This window comes from Leopardus geoffroyi, chromosome C1, assembly GCF_018350155.1.
Source record: "Leopardus geoffroyi isolate Oge1 chromosome C1, O.geoffroyi_Oge1_pat1.0, whole genome shotgun sequence".
NCBI classification, from domain to species: domain Eukaryota; kingdom Metazoa; phylum Chordata; class Mammalia; order Carnivora; family Felidae; genus Leopardus; species Leopardus geoffroyi.
The window spans coordinates 2052921-2071704 of record NC_059328.1 but is presented as its reverse complement, the minus strand read 5'-3'; the positions used below and the strand labels follow the sequence as shown (position 1 = coordinate 2071704).

At 62.8% G+C, this 18784-nt stretch overlaps 1 protein-coding gene across 4 annotated transcripts in view; it reads left to right on the top strand.

Annotated features, from left to right (window-relative positions):
• The first annotated feature begins 13701 nt into the window (after window positions 1–13701).
• Window positions 13702–18784, top strand: part of MEGF6 (multiple EGF like domains 6) — an 85982-nt gene continuing 80899 nt past the window's right edge. For 3 of the 4 annotated variants that reach the window (XM_045475390.1, XM_045475389.1, XM_045475387.1), the window contains exons 1-2: window positions 13703–13985; window positions 17331–17465. In XM_045475390.1, the coding sequence (XP_045331346.1) occupies window positions 13876–13985; window positions 17331–17465 (245 nt within the window). In that variant the 5' untranslated portion in view covers window positions 13703–13875. Of the gene's footprint in view, window positions 13986–17330; window positions 17466–18784 lie in introns of all 4 variants that reach the window. The other variant, XM_045475388.1, reaches the window with a different exon arrangement.

Sequence of the window (18784 nt, the reverse complement as noted above, 5' to 3'; positions counted from 1 at the left end):
GGAGGGGCGGGGCCGAGGCTGGTTGCCAGGGAGACGCAGAGGGTGCGTCAGGAGTTGAGTGTGCCCGATCCCAGTAAAGGGGGCGACCAGCCCCTCGTCACCGCCCCAACCTGGACGCGCCCGTAGTCCCTGGTCTCCGCCCCCGCGGCCACCGCCCCTCCCCCTACCGGACGCGCCCCACCCCCTCGATCACCGTCTCACCTCACCGTCCCCCGGACGCGACCCCGGCCCTTGGTCACTGCCAGCCACCCCCGGGACGCGTCCCCCGCCCGCCGTCACCGCCCCTGGCCCGTTCCCCCTCCGCGATCTCCATATTCCCCCGCCCCGACGTGTCCCCCTCCGCGGTCTCCACCCCCAGACCCGTCTCCCCTGCCCCCCCAACACCCGCGGTCACCGCCCCCCCCCACCGGGTCACTGCCCCTTCTCCCCATCGGACGCGCCCCACCTCCTCCATCACCATCTCACGTCACCTCCCCTCTCCCCGCATGCGTCCCCCGCGCCCCGAGACGTCTCCGCACCCCCCCACCCCTCCACACCCGACCCGTGTCCCTGCCCGCCCCCCGCGGTCACCGCCCCTCCCCCTGGGACGCCCCCCAACCCTCCCTCGCGGTCCCCGTCTCACCGTCCCAGGACGCGCCCCGATGCCTGGAAGGGCCGCGGGCTCTAGAGGCCCTGTCCAAAAAGGCCGAAGTGGCGTAGGCTTCCTGGAGGAGCTGCGGACTCCGCTTCTGTCCTGAGCACAGCTCGCCGCCCGAGATGGAGCGGCTGGGCGGTACGCCCAGCGCTGTGACCAGCCTAGAGTCCTCACTGAGCCTAGGAAGCTGCCCTCCTCTGATCCCTGTTTCACAGAAAAGGACACTGAGGCACACAGCCGGGTCACTTACCACAGCCACACGTCAAAGATCCATTCCTGGTCCCAGCTCTTGTCCCCTGGACACTAGAGCCACATCTGTTCCTCCTGTGGGTGACCTCTTTGCCCAGGGCTGGTGCCACCCTAGGCATCTGCCCTCCCTGTCAGGGGCCCCAGTTTCCGTCTTTGCCCCCACTGGGCCCCAGGACTTCCTCACCACCCTCTTTGCACCCAAGGGCTGTGCATCCGTGACAGTTTGCAGCCCCTTCCAAATCCTCCCCCAGTCGGTCACTTGGGACTTCGCTGCTTCTACTCAGGCCACCCTCTTACTTCCCCACTCCCCCAACCCCAAAAGCCTTGCCTCACCCCTACTGGGTCCATCCTGCCACACTGGGTCTAAGACCACCCTCCCTAGGAGACGTTGCCATTCACCATGACTCGATTACTGTTTTGTTCTTCGCTTTTTCCTCTGTGTGCGTGCCTTATTAGTTAGGAAAGTTCAGTGGAACCAGCCCTTTGCATATGGTTGCACCTTGGGGTTTACAGCCAGTTTCACAGTTCTTCAAATTTCACCAGAGCCCAGGGCTGGCCGCACGCCACAGGTGCAAGAGCAGGTTCGGAGAGTTCTGGGGACATCCCCTAGGCTAGCACAGCTCTGCCCACGAGCTAAGCCCCTCCGGGGGCCGTGCAGACTCAGATGCCCTCTCGGTTTGTACGAGATTCACAATTCAAGGATGGCTCAACCTCCTGTCTCCCAGGACCTCCCTCCAGGGAGGGCGCTGCAGCCCTGCACACAGCGGGCCCTCAGCACCACCGGCTGCTGCCCTTGAATGTCAGCATCGCCAAGCTGGCACCAGATTCCACGGGTACTGTTACTGGCGGGAGAGCCTGCCTCTTGGGAACCGGAGGGCTCGGTGCTTGGATTCCCGGCAAAAGATATACGTGAGGACTCTGCCTCGAGTACAGACAGCCAGAGGGAAGGTAGCGAGCACGAAGCGGTTTGTTCAGGACGGTGCACTCTCAGGCTGGGGGAGGGGGCGGGCCCAGGGGGGCCACCGTACCAGGTGCAGGGCTGTCTTTCATGGCTCACAGCCAGGGTGGTCTCCCACTGAGGTGGTTTCTTGTCGGTTGGGAAGGGGAGTTTGGGGCCCTACTAGGTCCTGGCTGGAACCATCAAGGCCCGTCCTCCCCCCTGAGGCGTGAGTGGGAGCGGGGAGAGGTCCAGACGGCAATGTCAATATATCGTGATGAAACTAAGGGCTAGGCGAGGCTGGGAAGCAGGGCGCACGTTCATCACCTGTTCCTCTTGGCTGGCTAGCCCCCCTCCCCCCGCCCCAGAGGTTGGAAACCACAAAATCACTCCTACTGCCACCTTGCCCCCAGCTCCTCTCTAGCTGACTTCCGACTCTCAATACCGGCATAGTTTTGGTACTTGGCTCCCTGCAAAAAAACACAGAGATCTCAAAGAGTGTTAAGTGAGTGTGCAAATGTGGGCGGCAGAGTGCTTCTATCCCCTCTGGCCTGCTGAGGTGGGGTGGGACAGACGCTGCTGCCTTCTGTTGACCCCAGGGCCGGTGACGCCCTCTTTGGGCCCTGTCCCGCGGGGGTGGGGGGAGCCCCTCTTCTCTGGCAACCACAGCCGGGGCTGAGTGTGCTCTGCCCTGTCCCTGTGGGGTGGGCCCCTGGGGGGCCTGCTGACCCCTCTCTTGGGTCTCCTGTCACCACCCAGGGGAGTTGGAGCAGAGCGGGGACCCATCAAGGATGGCAGCTGGCGTGTGGGCCTGGGAGCCCTGCTGTCTGGGCCTGGACCCTGCCTCCTCTACGTCTGGCCACGAGGGCCAGCTCCCTTCAACCCTCTGTGCCCCCGTTTGCTTTCATACTGACTCTGGGAGACAATAGTTCCTACTTCCAATGGCCACAGGGGGGACCAAATGAGACCGTGCCCGTGACGTGGCTGGCACTCTGCCGGGCCCGTGTCAAGAGCCGTGTCTGTGTCAGCGGCTACTCTTTTTTTTTTTTTTTTTTTTAATTTTTTTTTTTAATTAACGTTTATTTCTTCTTGAGACAGAGAGAGACAGAGCATGAACGGGGGAGACACAGAATCCGAAACAGGCTCCAGGCTCTGGGCTGTCAGCACAGAGCCCGAAGCGGGGCTCGAGCCCACAGACTGTGAGATCATGACCTGAGCCGAAGTCGGACGCCCAACCGACTGAGCCACCCAGGCGCCCCGGCGGTTACTCTCTTTTACGCTGGTCCTGAGTGCCGCTGTATCGCAGATATTGCCTCTGCTCCCAACACTCATGCATGGGGGGCAGGGATACCCCTTTTCCCGAGGAGCAAACAGCCCAGAGAGGTTGTCCCGTCCACGAAGCTAGGATGCCCTGAGGTTCAGAGCCTGTGCTCCTGCACCCGAGGCCCCTGTGGTGCTCCGTTGGGCACCGATGCCTCCAAGTGGCTGAAGCCGGGCCTGGAAAGCTGCAGGAGAGCTGAGGTTAGGGGAGGGCACCACGCTCTGCTGGGCTGGGGCTGGCAGGCGAGGTGGGAGCGCAGGGTGATAAGCTAGAGGCTCCCCAAGCCGTCTCGCAAAGCTAGGAGGGCGCAAGCTGGGAGGACGACGGATGGCCCAGTGCTCCTGACGGAGCCGGAGCGGGACGCTGACAGGTGGAGTCCCCGAGAAAGAGGGGCGCGGAGCGGAGAGGGCTGTGATTGACGGCGAACTGTCGGAGTGCCCCGGGCGGCCCCACCCACCGGTAACGAAGGAAAATCTTAAATAGTCATTAGTCCAGACTTCTAATAATTGAGAACATACCCAAAACTCCTAGGAGAAGACTTGCATTGTTCCTCTGCTTCTGGAAGCCGGAAGTGTCATCATGCCTGAGGTGCAAGCTCCCGGGGATGACGGAAACCAGTAACTGGGTCGCCTGCCTCTGGGTCAGGATACAGACCCTGCCGGGGAAGGTCCCCGCCCGCCTCTCCATCACGGCCTCTGCAGGACTGCCGGTCAAGGGCAAAGCCAAATCTTAAACGTCCTCTCCACAAACGTCAGTGAAAAGCCTCAGCCGTGGGAGGCGGCCCTAACCTGTTCCACCTGCCGGAGACACGGTGGGTTTCCACTGTTACACTGTTGTGAGGCTGGAGTGTCCGTGCCCATCTGCGTGTTTACGGACGTGTACAGATGAGTGTTCCCTGTGTGCGACGTCTGTCTCCCCCCGAGGGGACTGTGGAAAGTAATGTGTAAAAGGGCTCTGTTCAATCGCCTTACAGAAAAATACGCTTTCGTATCAATGATGTACCTAGGAAAAATCGAAAATTGTCTTTCGTCTGGTGAAAGGACAAAGGTTTCTTGGGTGATTGGTCTCTCTTGATGGAATTATGAAAGGTTTTCCTTTACCTTTTAGGTCATCTACCTAGAAGACAAAGATTCTGTGTTTTATTAAAATACTTGCCTGCGTCCGCTGTTTTTATCAGGTGTTTGATTACTTCCGGAAATGGAGTCTTCTCTATTAAAAGAACTAAGGGTTTATTTTAATAACTGTGTAACTTTCCGTGTTGCCTTTGAAGCCTTTCGTTGTCATTTTATGTTTTGTAATTTCTTACCGTTTATTTATTTATTTTTTTATTTTTTTTTTCAACGTTTTTATTTATTTTTGGGACAGAGAGAGACAGAGCATGAACGGGGGAGGGGCAGAGAGAGAGGGAGACACAGAATCGGAAACAGGCTCCAGGCTCTGAGCCATCAGCCCAGAGCCCGACGCGGGGCTCGAACTCACGGACCGCGAGATCGTGACCTGGCTGAAGTCGGACGCTTAACCGACTGCGCCACCCAGGCGCCCCTCTTACCGTTTATTTTTCAGAGAGAGAGAGAGCGCGTGAGTGGGAGAGGGCCAGAAAGAGGGAGACAGAGCATCTGAAGCAGACGTGGGGCTTGAACTCACGGACCCTGAGATCCTAACCAGAGGTGACATCAAAAGTTACTGCTCAACCACCGGTCCAGCCACCCAGGGCCCCTTTCATTGTCATTTTCATTAAATGGAGAGCTGATCCCAAAAGTCAAATTCTGGGTGAAGCCTCGTTGGCCTTGAACTATCTTTGGGATTTTGCGGAGGTCCCTGAAACATCTCAAAGGACGGGTTCTCTCTCCTGGCAGAGAGAGATTATGCTAATGAGGCTTATTGGACACGTGAACTCCCGTGGGAAGTGGGGTCAAGAGAGCAGGGACATTAGATTTGTGTTAGGGCAGATTTATATACAAAATTCCTGAAAATCTGATGTCTCCCGGTAAGAAGGCATCAGCCATAATTTTAAGGCGTATGTCACGGGGGGGGGGGGGGGGGGGAAGGCGCCTGGGTGGCTCAGTTAGTTAAGCGTCTGACTTCGGCTCAGGCCATGGTCTCACAGTTCATGGGTTCGGGCCCCGCATGGAGCTCTGTGCTCAGTTCAGAGCCTGCTTGGGATTCTCTGTCCCGCCCCCCACCCCTGCCCTTCCCCAGCGTGCTCGCTCTCTCTCTCTCTCTCTCTCTCAAAAATAAACATTAAAGAAAAAAAAAACGGTACGTGTCACGGGAACGTCCAACTTTCCTCCTCGGTGCGTCACAAGGCCCCCTCAGCACATGTGTAGATGTGGCGATTTGTGTTTCGTGTTTTCTCGTGCGCAGACGCGTGTGGCTTTACTCGAACACTTGGCAAACCTACTTCCTCTTCAAGGAGATTCATGGAAAAGACTCGGGCGAGTGCAGGCTTGTGAGAACTAAAGTCCATTTGCCTTCACACGGGAGGGGCAGCAGCGGACCGGGGGCTACCTGCCAGCCCCCCGCCATGTCAAGGGGTAGCAGTCCTGTCCCTGTCCTCCTCCCCCCATTACGTTGGTGATGTGGCGTTTGCATGTGAAGGCTTGTCCCTGCAGCAGGACACTCTGGGGACCTTGCTGGAGCACCTGTGTGTGTGTGTGTGGGGGGGGAGGTGGAGCCCAGGCACCCCCCCCCCCCGTAAGGTTTTGGGGAGGTGTGTGGTCATGTAAGATGCACACCTTTCCAGAATGTGTGATGGATCAGATGCCAGCCTATCCAACCCCTGGGGACAGGAAACAGGTGCGAGCCTGTAGGGATTTGGGGGCTTGGGAGGACTTTTATCCCCACCCGGCACGGTGCTTCTGTCCCTTCGGTCACCTGGGGAAGAAGGGGCATGGGGGGCCAGAGACGGAGCAGGGAGCAGCCTCTGAGAGCACGAGAGAAGCAGGTGAAAGGTCTGGGGTCTCCCAAGCAGGGAGGCCCTTCCAGTAGGGCGTGTCTGTGTCACCGGGAGGTACCAGTTGGGGGCTGTGGCAGAGACAAGGACTGTCCCCAGGATTCTGGTCCCAGCTCTGGAAGGGGCCCCCCGAGAGCGGCAGCCCTGAGCAGTGCGCCCCGAGCTCCTCCAGTGGAGCGCTCCACGGAGGCACAGCCGATGGCGGCGAGACCTTCCCCGCCCGCCACGCGTGGGTGAGGACGTCGCCCACCCGCGCACCTCGGCCGGGCGCAAACCCCCACGCTCAGCAAGGGGCGTGCCTGTGTGCCGCAGAGCAGCGCCCCGTCCTCCAGCCCGCCGTCTCCGGAGATGCGGGTGCCACTCGAGCCCGCGGGCGCCGATCCTCACGTGCCCCGCCCCCCCTCCGTGCCAGCCCGTGGGGAGGAAATGAGACAGATGATGGATTCCGCCGACGCCCGCTGACGCCCGCTGTACCGACGGGTCTGTTCGAGGCAATCCGTCTACAAGGACTGTCGTTACCATTCAGCCCAACAGTGACACCGTGTGGATGGCAACAGGGACCAACCACAGCCGCCTCTGGGCGGAACTCGGCGGTCTGGCTGGTGACCACTCGTGGGTTCTGGCCGTTAACCCTTTGTGCTGGCGGGCTGTTGGAAAGGGAGGGGCCTTCGGGCTCGGAAGCCGAGGGGTGACGATCGTGAATGAGCCTCTGTGGGGTCAGGATGTGTGGAAGGACGTTCGGGTTGAGCCGCGAGAGCTTCAGGTGGTCCGCCAGCGTCTTCCGCATCCTGGCTCGGGAGGCACTGGGCCCCCTGCCCCCCCCCCCCGCAATCAGGAAGCTGACGCCCCAGCCCGAGGATGAGCCCTAGCAGGTGACCCCCAGTAGACCCAGCAGAGGGCGCGCCCAGAAAGAATGGCCACGACCGTGCCCAGGCAAGGTGGCGTAATGCCAAGGAGGCCAAGGAGCCTGGGGCCGTCCTCCGGAACCCCCGGCTAGTAAGGGACCGGCACGTTATAGACAGACCGGTGCCACCCTGTGAGTGAGGCTCCCCACAAGCCCCGGTTCGTGCGGAGGCTGCATCTGGCCCAACCCAGGCCTCCTGTCACCACGCAAACCAGGCTGCCACCATCAGGGCCGCTGAGTACCACGGATGCATACCCTTGTCGAACAGACGGTGACTGGGGGTCACATTTCAAAGGCCACGATGTGGAGCCCCCGCCCCCCTCACCGGCAAGGTCGTAGGAAGGAAACATAGGATATGGAACCCGCAGATTAATTCCCGACAGGTAATCACCTTGCCAGTGCGCTGAGTTACTGTCGGGTTCTTACACATTTCGGGGCCTGTTGTGCCCCACGGGCCAGCCTGGGGACCCCCGCAGAGGCACCCAACACCGGCCGGCCCCGTGGGGAACTGGTGGGAAGCAGCCCTGCCCCCCCCCCCCAACACGTACGTGTGTGCAGCACCTCCCTCACCCGGAGACCAGCTGTGCTCGTTCTGTTCCCACGGGTCGGGTCGTCGGGAGCCGTGTCTGCCCTCTACGGGCCGGGAGGCGCCACAGCGCGCAGTGGCCCTCGCCAGAGCCGCCCACAAGCCGTGAGGGACAGCCAACAAAGCGAGTCCTCGCCGAGCACTGCAGGGTCCCTGACGGGAGAGCCGCGCTCCGGAACAGGATATAGGATGGCCTTGGACTCGCCTCCTGCCTCTCGAGGAGTCGTGTGTTCAGACCCGAGGAGTCTGCTATGGCATCGTCTTTATTAAGTCACACTGAGGACACAGGGCAGCGCCCTGAACCGTCTGACCCCCAGCCCAGGGCGTCTCATAAACCAGTGGGTCCGATCATGGGGCTCTTGGTGGAAAAAACCGTCACTTATTTTGGGAATTCCCGTCCCGATGTGTGTTTTCTCCTGCATGTGGGCGCACTTTTGCTGTGGCCTCTGCCCCCAGTGGAGCCAGAAAGCCACCGAACGAGCCCCCTCCAGGCTAGTGCCGCCCCTTGCTGATCATGCAGGGCCCGCTGCGGAGGAGGGGGCCTGTGAGACTGAGAGCCGGTCACGGGTCACCGGGGGCCTGGCATGGGAGGAGGTCACGGAGAGGACGTGACCGCCGGTGGACCCTGGAGCCGGCCCCTCACCCCCGCCCGGATGTGGGCTGTGACCCCTCATTCCCACAGCGGGAGCCCCGCGGAGGCCTCTGTCGTGAGATTCTGGCGGGTGGGCGCGGGGATCCCCTCGGCCTGCGACACCCAAGACCAGCCTCGTAAGTAGCTTATCACACCTGCTGCCCACCAATCACCAGCCGGGAGCGTCTGCCTCTTTCTTTGGGGTCCCCTGCCCTCTGCGTACGGGGGCCAGGTAGCCACCCAACAGAGGGAGGTACGAAGAGCCAGAGCCCGGAGGGAGCGCGTCGGTGTAGGGAGAGAAAGAGCTGGGCGTCCGGGCGCTGTGGCCCACGGGTGGGTGCTGCCAGCGAGATGCCACAGGCAGGACGCTCTGCGTGGTGGCCAGCCCCAGTCTCTGTCTTGGGACCGGTTGCTGCGGTGTTGGCATGAAAGACTGGGCAGGCAGGGGCCCGGGACCCGTCAGATGGGTGGGTCCTGAGGTCCCCAGGATGGCGGCAGCAATGGACGGGAGGAGGAGGAGGATGCTGGCCCGGTGCCCGAGCCTCGGGTGGGTGTGGGGGGCACTCAGTAGGCCCGTAAATTGTGGAAATGACGAGAGATGACGTGTGCGTGTCGTGGTAGGTGACAAATAGCACCGGCTGGTGCACCAGCTCCCAGGCTGCCACACGGAAGTCCCTCCTCCCCGACTCCGGGGCCCGAACACCAGGGACTTGTCCCCGGTGCTGGAGGCCAGAGGCCCGAGGCCGGCATGTCTGCAGGGCTCCGCTCCCTCTGAAGCCTGTAGGGAAACCGCCCTGGCCTCTCCAGCGTCTGGCGGTGGCTGGCAGTCCTCGGTGTCCCTCCGCCTGGGACCTCATGCCCACAACCTTTGCGTCTGTTGTCACATGGCCGTGTCCCCCGTGTCCTGTGTGTCTCGTTGGACGAGAACTCACCCCATGCCCTCATCTGGACCTGCTGTATCTGCAGAGACCCTATCTCCAAACGAGGCCGCACTCGCGGGAGCGGGGTCAGGACTCGAACATATCTGTTCGGGGGACGCAGTTCTGCCGGGGCACGTGGGCAGTACGTGTGCACACGGCGACCAGGCCCCGACAGAAACGCTCTCTCCACACACGTGCGCACGCTGGCCATCGGGCAGGGGAAGGCGGCTCCCGGCCGGGTCCCCCTGGGCGTGCGAGACTTCTTTCCAGGGACTTTGACAGGCTGCTCCCCTCCCGTCAGCAGGTGGCAGAGTGGCCACACGGGGCCTTCGAACCGGGGCGCCTCGCACAGTGCTCGGCGTGACATGAAACCAGTTTGCCTTCTCTTCCCGCGGAGGACAGGGGAGTGTGGATGCTTACCTTATCCTCCCGACGTTGTGGTTTAGGGTTTTACGAAATCCGCCTCTGATGGAAGCGGCGGTCAGGGGCACGAGGGGCCAGGCACGTCCCGCATGGGAGCCCCGAGGGTGGGAGCTCAGAGCCGGACTGTTGGAGGCTAGTGCGTAGCCCAGAGAATATTCCCGGCTGCAGGGGCCGTGGGCCGAGCTCGTCTTCCAGAGACAGTGAACTCTGGGCGAGACCGCTCCCTCCCCAAAGGGACCAGAGCTGCATCCGAGGCTGCGTAGCGCTGGGGGGGCTGTTGTGGCCCCTAGGGATCTGCCTGAGAGCTATCAGATGTTATGTCACAGAGACGGCCCTTAATCTTTGACTGGGGCGGGTCACGGCGGAAGTAGGGGCGACGTGGACAGAGAAACACCCTTCCCAGAGGATGGGGGGCTAGGGACCAAGAGGGCAGGCTTCCAAATGTGGCTTTTTAAAAATAATTGTTTATTTATTTTGAGAGAGAGAGAGAGGGAGGGAGAGGGAAAGAGAGAGAGCGAGAGAGAGAGAGAGGGAGAGAGAGAAATCAGGGAAGGGGCAGAGAGAGAGAGAAAGAGAGAGAGAGAGAGAGAGAGAGAGAGAGAGAGAGAGAATCCCAAGCAGGCTCCACACTGTCAGTGCAGAGCCTGATGTCAGTGCGGATCCTGACTCAGGGTTCGAACTCACGAACCGTGAGATCACGACCTGGGCGGAAATCAAGAGTCACACGCCTAACTGACTGAGCCACCCAGGCGTCCCAAAACATGATGGCTTTAAGGCAAGCAGGATTTGGAGAATTGGAAAGGGAGTGTTCTCCTGCAGTTTCTAAAAGCTGACTTGTTTTCATGGTGACTTTGTCACACATTCTGAATGTCTCGACCAGAATGGGGGTTTTTCTCTGTCTCCACCAAGCCGCCCGCCTTGCTGGGTCCGGGTGCCCCGAGGTCTCTCTCCACACCTGGCAGGAGCTGCAGCCACGGGATCCATGAGAAGGTCAAGCTTTGATGTGCTTCCCTTGGGCGAGATGCAGCCAGGAGGGTGCTGGGGACAGCAGGCTAGGTTGGGGGCCAGGAGATCTTGGAATGCACACTGTCAAGGACTGGAGCGTCAGCCCCGGTTCTGGCCGGCACAGCTGGCGAGGGGGACGCACACTGCCTTGTTTCTAAGAAACGCAAGGGCCACCCCGCAGAAAGCGTGTCCAGCAACAAACTCCGCATCTCCCACACTTGGCTTCCCCAGGGAGCCTCTGCTCGCTCAGTGCCCTCGCTCAGAGCTGCTGCGATGTCTGGCGGGACAGGCCCTCCGCGAGCCCCCAGGATGGCCAGCTCCCCTCTCGGCCAGGAGCCCCAGGGGAAGGTGCTGGTCGGCCTCACCATGGCTGCTGGCTTCCTGGGCTGCCAGAAGAAATCCGCAGGCTGGGTGGCTAAACCAGCAGCCCATTCTTCTCTCCTCCTTCTTTGGAGGCCGGAAATCTGAAATCCCTCTGGCACTGAGGGACACCTGTCCAGGCCTCTCTGCTTCCTCGCTTTCAGGGCTCGGTGGCCGCCTCTGGCCTTCCTTCACCTGCAGGCACACGGCCGGACCTCTGCCTCCCTGAGGCCTTATGGCCTTCTCCTTGTCTGTCTGTGTGTCCCAACTCTCCCTCCGTTCTCCATAAGGACACCTGTCCGTGGGTTTAGGGCCGCCGTAAATCCAGGGTGATTTCATCCTGACATCTTTAATCACATCGGCAAAGACCCTCTCCCCAGATTCAGTTACATGTGCAGGTACTGGGGCATAGGACGTGGCTGTGTCTTTTTGGAGACACAGTTCAGCCCACGGTACCGCTGTCCCCCGACACCTGGTGCTTTGCGTGAATGGGCAGGTTTTTGCTCTCGGTGTGGCAGGTGACCTCAAACACCCCGGTGACCCCTTTCCGGATGCTGCGTGCCACCCCGGGGGTGGGAGAAGAGAGCGGCTGTGGTGCGGTGTGGGCCAGGCCTGTCCGTTCACCAAGCGGTAGGATCCAAGGCTCGGCGGGCACCAACTCCAGAGGCGCCTCTCTGTTGCTTCTGGTTCACGCGCAAGGACGGAAGAACAGAAGGACGGTGTCCAGGGCCACGCACAAGGCACAGGGCCGGTCCGGGGGAACGAAGCTGGCCGGCACCTGCCCCAGAGTCTCCGTCCTACCCGCCACGCTTGAGTGGATTGCTTCTTTGGTTCTGTTTCTCTTTCGGGGCACATGAGGAGGTTTAGAAATGAACTTCAGAGCTGGCTACCCAAAGACTTCCCGCAGACGTGGCAAAAATATTTGGCGTGGGGTTCCAGTTGCCATAGTTTGTGTATCTACAGGACTCCCCCGTCTCTGGCTCCAACCAGCTGTGGTGCTGATTTCCCGCGTCCCCTCCCAGCGCCGAGCATGCCCTCTGCCTCCGGGCTGGGCAGAGGGGACAGGTGGGGGTGCGGGGGTCTCCAAAGACAGTGAAATCACCCAGCTATGGACGGAACTGTGCCCCTCCCAAATTCACAAGTCGAAGCCCTAAATCCCAGTGTGCCTGTATTGGAACAGGGCCTTTCAGGAGGTAGTTAAGGTAAATGAGGTCATAAGGGTGGGGCCCTACAGGGCTGGTGCCTTCTAAGAAGAGGAAGAGACAACAGAGCCTTCTCTCCTGGCTGCCCCCTCTCTGCCGAGTGAGAACTTCGAGAGAGAGCGGGCAGCCGTCCGCAAGCCAGGAGGGTGCTCTCCTGGCACCAGTGGCCGGCACCTTGATCTTGGACTTCCCGTCTCCAGAACGGGGCGGCGGGGGTGCGGTGGGGGATGTCCGTTGTTCACCCTGCTGGGTCTGCGGTGCTCTGTTCCGGCAGCTGGATAGACTGGGACACCCCCGTGGGGCAGTCAGATTTGCGGGACCTCCACCTACCCCATGTGCTTTAGAGCTATTCTTAGGTTCACAGCCGCAGAGTAGGGCGTTTACCAAAGGTCCCCAGAGCCAGACCCTGCGTTCCGTTCTCAGACCTGCAGTTTACAAGCTGGGCGACTTGGGGGTGCTGCTCCCCACTCTGACCTCGGTTTCCCCATCTGCCGTCTCGGCCCGATGACTCTAACCCTCCAGGTGGTGTGGAGGGCTCAGATCCTCGGCGGGGGGCGGGGGGCACTGCCACATATCCACTGCTCCTGGACAGCTGGGGGTCCCTGTCTCCCAAGCCCCTCCCAGCCAGGAGTTCCCGCGCTTGGTAGGAGGGCGAGGCGAGGGCCAGTCACCCAGACCACGGGAAGTGGCGAGGACGAAAACCCCAAGAAAGAGGCCTGCCAGCTTCGGAAGTGAGCCTGACCACCCCTGGGCCCCTGCAGCTGGGCCGGGCACATGGGTGGCTAGCGGGTCCTAAGTCCCGGCCACTCCTCAGGTCCTACCCAGGCTGCACCTTCCCCTGCTTTTCAAAAACCTCCGGAGGGGGTTGTTTCCACCCCAGGGACCCCCACGAGCCCCTGGACCCTGGAGCACCTAGTCGTCACCCCTGGAGTAAGTGAATTCCAAACCCCACCCAGCTTCATTTACGTTACCTCTACGCCCAGCCTGGGGCTTGCACTCAGGACCCCAAGATCAAGAGGCACAGGCTCTACTGACTAAGCCAGGCAGCCGCCCCAACCAGGTTACACTGGCGAGAAGCAGGGTCTCCGGAGGGAGGCTCCTGCCCTGGCCTGCTCGCCCACTTCAGGCCACGGGCCAAGAACGCCCGGCACAGGACAAGGGTAAAAATGCCCACGGGGTGGTCGGTGATCCGCGACGCGGGTGCCCAAGGGGGAGCACCCAGAGGCACGGGGAGGGCCGTTACCCCCCACCCCCTTGCCCCCGGCCCGGCAAGGGAGGGGAGAGGGCAGCCGGTGACAACGGACCGAGCGTCCGCAGAGACTTAAGAGGGACGGAGGGAGGGCGGAGGGCTCCCCCAGAGATGGGCGCCTGGGCCCGAGGTCCGCCGGAGGTGGTGGCCACTCGCTCGCAGGGCATCTAGACCCGGCGGCCTCGGAGCAGCCGAGCGCGCGAGGCTCGCGGCGAGGACCCGAGGAGGGTTGGGGGCGGGGCCGGGCGGTGGGCGGGGCCGGGGCGGGGGTCCGGGCCGGGGGCGTGGCAAAGGCGGGCCGGCCTCTGGCGCCGGGGCCGAGCGCGCAGTGTCGCGCGAAGCGGGCGCCGGCCGGGCGGGAAGCCGGTCCCTCCGCACCTGCGGCTGCGTCCCGCGCGTCCCCGGCCATGGCGCACGTGCGGGCGGCGGCTCCGAGGGTCCGCCGAGACGTCCAGTGAGCTGGGGGTCGCAGGAGGGAGCCGGCGCGGGGCGGCGGGCGCGATGCCTGTCCTTCCGGAGGCGACGGCGGCGGGGCGCGCGGTGGCCCTGGCCCTGGTGCTGCTGCTCCCCGCGGGTCCGGCGGGCGCCCTGCCCCGCCTGCAGCCCGGCATGTGAGTAGCGGAGCCCCGGGCCCCTGAGCAGCTTTGTCCCTGGGGCCCTGACAAAGTTGGGCTCTTTGCCGCCCCTGGGGAGGGAGTGGTTAAGACACGGGGGTCGGGGCTTGGGTCTGGGGGCGCTTCCGTGGCGGGGCCACCTCCTCCTCCCCTTACCCTGTCGGTGACCCTCCACTCCGTCATGTGCGACCGCGCGCTCTGGCAGACGCCGCGCTCCAGTCGGGGTCCTCGTGGGCAGGGTCTGGCTAGCGAGCAGGAAGGAAGCAGCCCCTTCTCACTTCCTTCCAAAGCTGCCTCCGGGGGCCTGGGGGGCCTGTGCAGGGGCGGGGAGCGCCCAGACGCGGGGGGGGGGGCGGTAGTGGTGGTGGCTGGACGTGGTTTATGTGTTAAACACGTGCGGGCTGGGGCTGAGAGACAGAAGGAATTCAGCACCAGAATGGGCAGGAAGAGAGGGTCCGGGAGCCAGCGGAGATGAATTCAGTTTTGAAAGATGATTCCCCAACGGGCCGTTTAGCGGTCTCTCTTAACCGGCAGATCCATCTCGTGTTGGCCTCCCAGGACCGCTGGTGCCAAAGTGAGCCAGAGAGGAGGGGGAGGAGGGGAAGTGCCTGCTGGCGGCCCCCAGCCCAGGGCTCCTGCAGGGTGCCGCAAAGGGGCAGGCCAGTGGCCCGGCCGGGGTTAGGGACCCCTGCCTGGCACTCGCCCAGAGGGCCCAGTGCACCTGGTGGGGCAGAGCTGGGGGGCAGGGCAAGTCGGTGCCCCAGGACCCCCATCCCCCACCCTGGGTCTTGCTTTGCCCCAGGCAGGAAGATTTCTTTGTGGTCTTTGCATCCAGAAATGTGAGTGGCCTGAGTCCCGACTCTGCATGACTTCTGCTGGACATTTTTCTTTCCTGTGATCCCAGTGAGTTCATTTGTCCAAGGGAAGCTGCAGTCTCAGAAGGGATTATCACAGCGGCGGGCGGCCCCTGACCCTGGTTGGCACGTCACCTAGGGCTCCTGGAAGCCTCTGGCCACTCTGGGGCAAGCAGTGGGTCGCAGGAGACCTCTTTCTGCATCCTGCTTTTCCCAAAGCCTCCTCTGCCCTGTCTCTTCCTCCCCTTCCTCCTCCTCAGGGAGCCTCCCACGTGTCAGGGGTGGCTTCCCCTATGGGGGCCTGTGTCCCTGTTTCTTGGCTAGGCTTCTGTTCTCAGATGGCCCTGGGCGGACTGAGTTCTGTGACACCTCGGGGTATACCTTCCACAGCCCCGTTGTCTCTGATTGTCTCTGAGGCACCTGGTGCTAGGCAGCATTGAGCTCCGGTGGCCAGCTGAACAGGGGACAGCCTTCTGCTAGACCCCGGAGTGCTGGAAGCCAGTGGGCTCTGGGTGCCAGAATTTGCTTTTTGCTCCTTGTGCCCGAGGAGCAGGGGAGGGGGCCAAGAGAACAGCCGGGGTCCCTGAAAGTGCTTTGTCCTCGCTGGTCCTGTGCTCCCCTGGGGGAGGTCTGATGAGCCCATAGGGCCCCGCACAGGCCTCCCCACTGTCTGTGACTGGTTTTCCTGGTGGGCCTCTGGGGGAGACAAAGAGAAGAGGGGTGCCGTGGAGTAGGGGTCCCACTGACCCGTGGCCCAGGGTGGCCTTTGTGGACGTGTGGGAGCTTGTGGCTGGGTTTTGGGTTCCCGCTGGCCGACCGTGTCCAGACTGAAAACCCTACAACATGTCTTTATTTATTTATTTATGCCTCTAAGTGCATTTCTGCTGGAAGAATGGTTGGCTTATCTTCCTGGGGCCTGGAGTGACCACTCACTACACACAGGGCTGTCCCAGGGCTGCTGGCAGGGTCTGGGGATGGGGAGACAGTGTCCCCTACACTCGAGCTCCAACCGGCCCAGGGCCGAGCCTGCAGGCTTCCAAGTTCAAGGGTTGTGCCTGGTCCAGGGGGACGTGTGTTCAGAGGCCCACCCTGGGGTTCAAAAGGGGAGCTTGTAAAGACAGACATGACCGAGACGCTTCTGGGGAGCCTAGCCCTCCTCCTGCACAAGGGTGTGCACGCAGCCTGGCTTTGCCAGCTGGGCGGGGCTGCCTGCCTCTCCCTCCCCGCCTGCTTTTCCCCTTCCTGTCTCCTCACCCTGGGGCCATCATCCCGGGGCCTGCTGGCCTGGAACCGCCTGCCCCAAAGGGACGCCTCACGTGCCCACCTTCTCCTCGGCTCTGGGCTGAGGCGCCGGCCTCCAGGAGCCCCTCTCTGCCCGGGAGCAGATGTCCCACGGAACTGTTTGCTTTGTAGTCTGGGAATTGCCTTGCCTCTCCAGATGGGAACCAGGAGCCAACTGCAAGGACAGGCCTGTGACTGTCCTGCCACTTGGGCTGACACTTCGTCTCTATGTCTGTTCCCTCCCCCATCCCACCTCCTCCGCCCCGAAGATGGAAAAGTTGGCCCAAGCTGTGCTTCTGAAGGGCTGGGAACTCCCCCGAGGGGATCGGTGCCGCGCTCACCCCCGTCCCGGGAGGCCAGTGGGCAGCCAGCAGAGCGGGGACTGTTTTGGGGGGCTGTGGAGGGAGCAGCAGAGCCGGAGGGGGAGCCCAGGCCCACGGGCCTCGGGAGAAGTCACGCAGGTGACTAGGGGATGGGAGAGTGGCCCGTGGGAGTGAGCCCACAGGGTTGTGTGACCCTGAGGGTGTCCACGGGAGAGGCGAGCCCACCCCCCATCCCCTTCCTCAGAGGCTGTGGAATCTGGCTGGCCTCGAAAACTTTGTGCCTTGTCTCCCGAAATTTGAAATTTGCCTGTGTCTGGCTGGGGCGGCTGCCCCTCCCCCCACCTCCCAGGCCCCTTCTCTATAACCACCTCCTTCCTGAGCGAGGCACCCTCCTGTCCTTATTTGGGGGCGGGGGGGGGGTCAAGGGCACTGGGGAGCCACTGACATCAGAGGGCTCCGCCTTGCACCCCTTCCACGCTCCCTGGTGGCTCCCTGCCTTCCACACTTTGTCCCACCTGGAGCGAACTCCGTGTGCCCAGTGGGGGCAGCTCAGGGGACATCTCTGAGGCCAGGATGGCTGGGAGGTGGGGGCCTAGGAAGGGAGTCACACGGACGCGGGGTCCGTGTCACTGTTCCCGCTGACCCTCGGGCCCCTGTTGTCCTGGCAAAGCTACAATAGTCCTGTGGGTGGTATGGGGCCCCTGCAGGGGGTCTGCAGGATGTGGCCCCGTGGCCGTCCCTCCTCGTCCTCTTCCCACACCTCGAGCCTGGCCCTGCCGCAGGTCTGGGACGGGCACCGCGGGGCCTGGCCCTGCTGTGCACCCCACCCCTGGTGGCTCCACGCCCTGGACTGGGGCCTACTGACCATCTGTCCTCTGTCCCAGGCCGCATGTGTGCGCCGAGCAGGAGCTGACCCTGGTGGGCCGAACCCAGCCCTGTGTGCAGGCTTTCAGCCGAACCGTGCCCGTGTGGAAGCCGGGCTGCGGGCGGCAGGCGTGGTGCATCAGCCACGAGCGGAGGTATGTGCTGGGGCCCCAGGTCCGGTGTGTGAGCGGGCGGCCGGGGTGGGGGTGGGCTCTCCTGGTCCCAGGGCCATCCACACCCCTTCCCGCTGCCCTGCGCCTGATGCCAAAGCTTTTCCCACCCCGGAGGGCAACTCACAGACAGAGCATTGCTGCGCAGTGGGCCCTGCAGGGAGGAGGGGACTCTGGGAGGGTGCTCTGAGGAGGACGGAGTCCTGTGGCCGAGGCGGGGTGCTGGGAACAGGGGTGGCCACACGAGAGGGGAAGAGTGGGGTGCCCGGCCCGCTGAGTGCCCTGTGGGAGCTGCTTCGGCCGAGCCCTGGGCCTCATTCCCGGGGGAGCCAGTGCCAAACCTTTTCTTGCTCAAGATTTTATTTCAAAATCAAATTAAGGAGTGCCTTTGCATACCTCTCCTCTCTCTGGAATCTGCCCGACTGCAGAGCCGGATGGTGGGGGGGCCTCAGCTCGGGCAGCTCCCCCTTTAGGTTGCAGGGAAGGTGGGAGCGGCCCTCACGTGGGGTGTGGCGTCCAGCTTCGCAGTGTGGCCTTCGAGGGTCGCCTGCGTGGCGTCATTCGTGTGGGGTGCCAGCTCCCTCCGCGGGCCCTTGGTGGTCTCTGAGGGCAGCGTCCCTTGTTCCAGGTGTGCCGAGGATGGGCGCCATAGCCAGCGGGTGGGGGTAAGGATGCCGCTGCCCGTGCCGTGGGGCATAGGGTGGCCCCTCAGCCACGGAGGGTCCTGCCCAAAGGTCAGGGGCGTCCACGCTGGGAACCGGGGGCAGAAGGAAGATGTCTGCCCTCCTGCTGCCCCCAGAGGTGTGCTCTGTGTGGTCCTCCGGGCCTCCTCGTGTGTGCGGCCACCAGCATTCACAGATCGGGAATGAGGTCACGTTAGCCGTGTCCCCACGACGACCCGTGGGGAGAGGTGCTGTTTCTAGAAGCTGCCAGGGGCCCCGTGGTCCCAGGGCTGGAGCGTTGTGGGGGGGGGTACGTGTGTGCTGAGGGAGCCCCCAGGGCGGACAGTTCCCCGATTTCCCTGTCGCTGGTCCCCAGGCTGGCCTGGGTAGGGGCGGGAGCATCCGGGCACCTTCAGTCTCCTGGTGGAGCGTCTGGGGCCCTGGGAGGAAAGTCCCACTGTCTGCGAGGGCCTTGCTGCCCGGTCACGTGGGGCGGGGGCCATGGGTCTCTGCCACGCACGTTTTCTGCTAGGGAGTGGGGAGTGGTCTGTGTTCTGTGTGGGGGTCTCCTGGGAAGGCTCAGGAGGGGCCACGTGCGGAACGGGTTCCTGGCATCCTCTCCTGGCCCAGCTTGAGGTGATG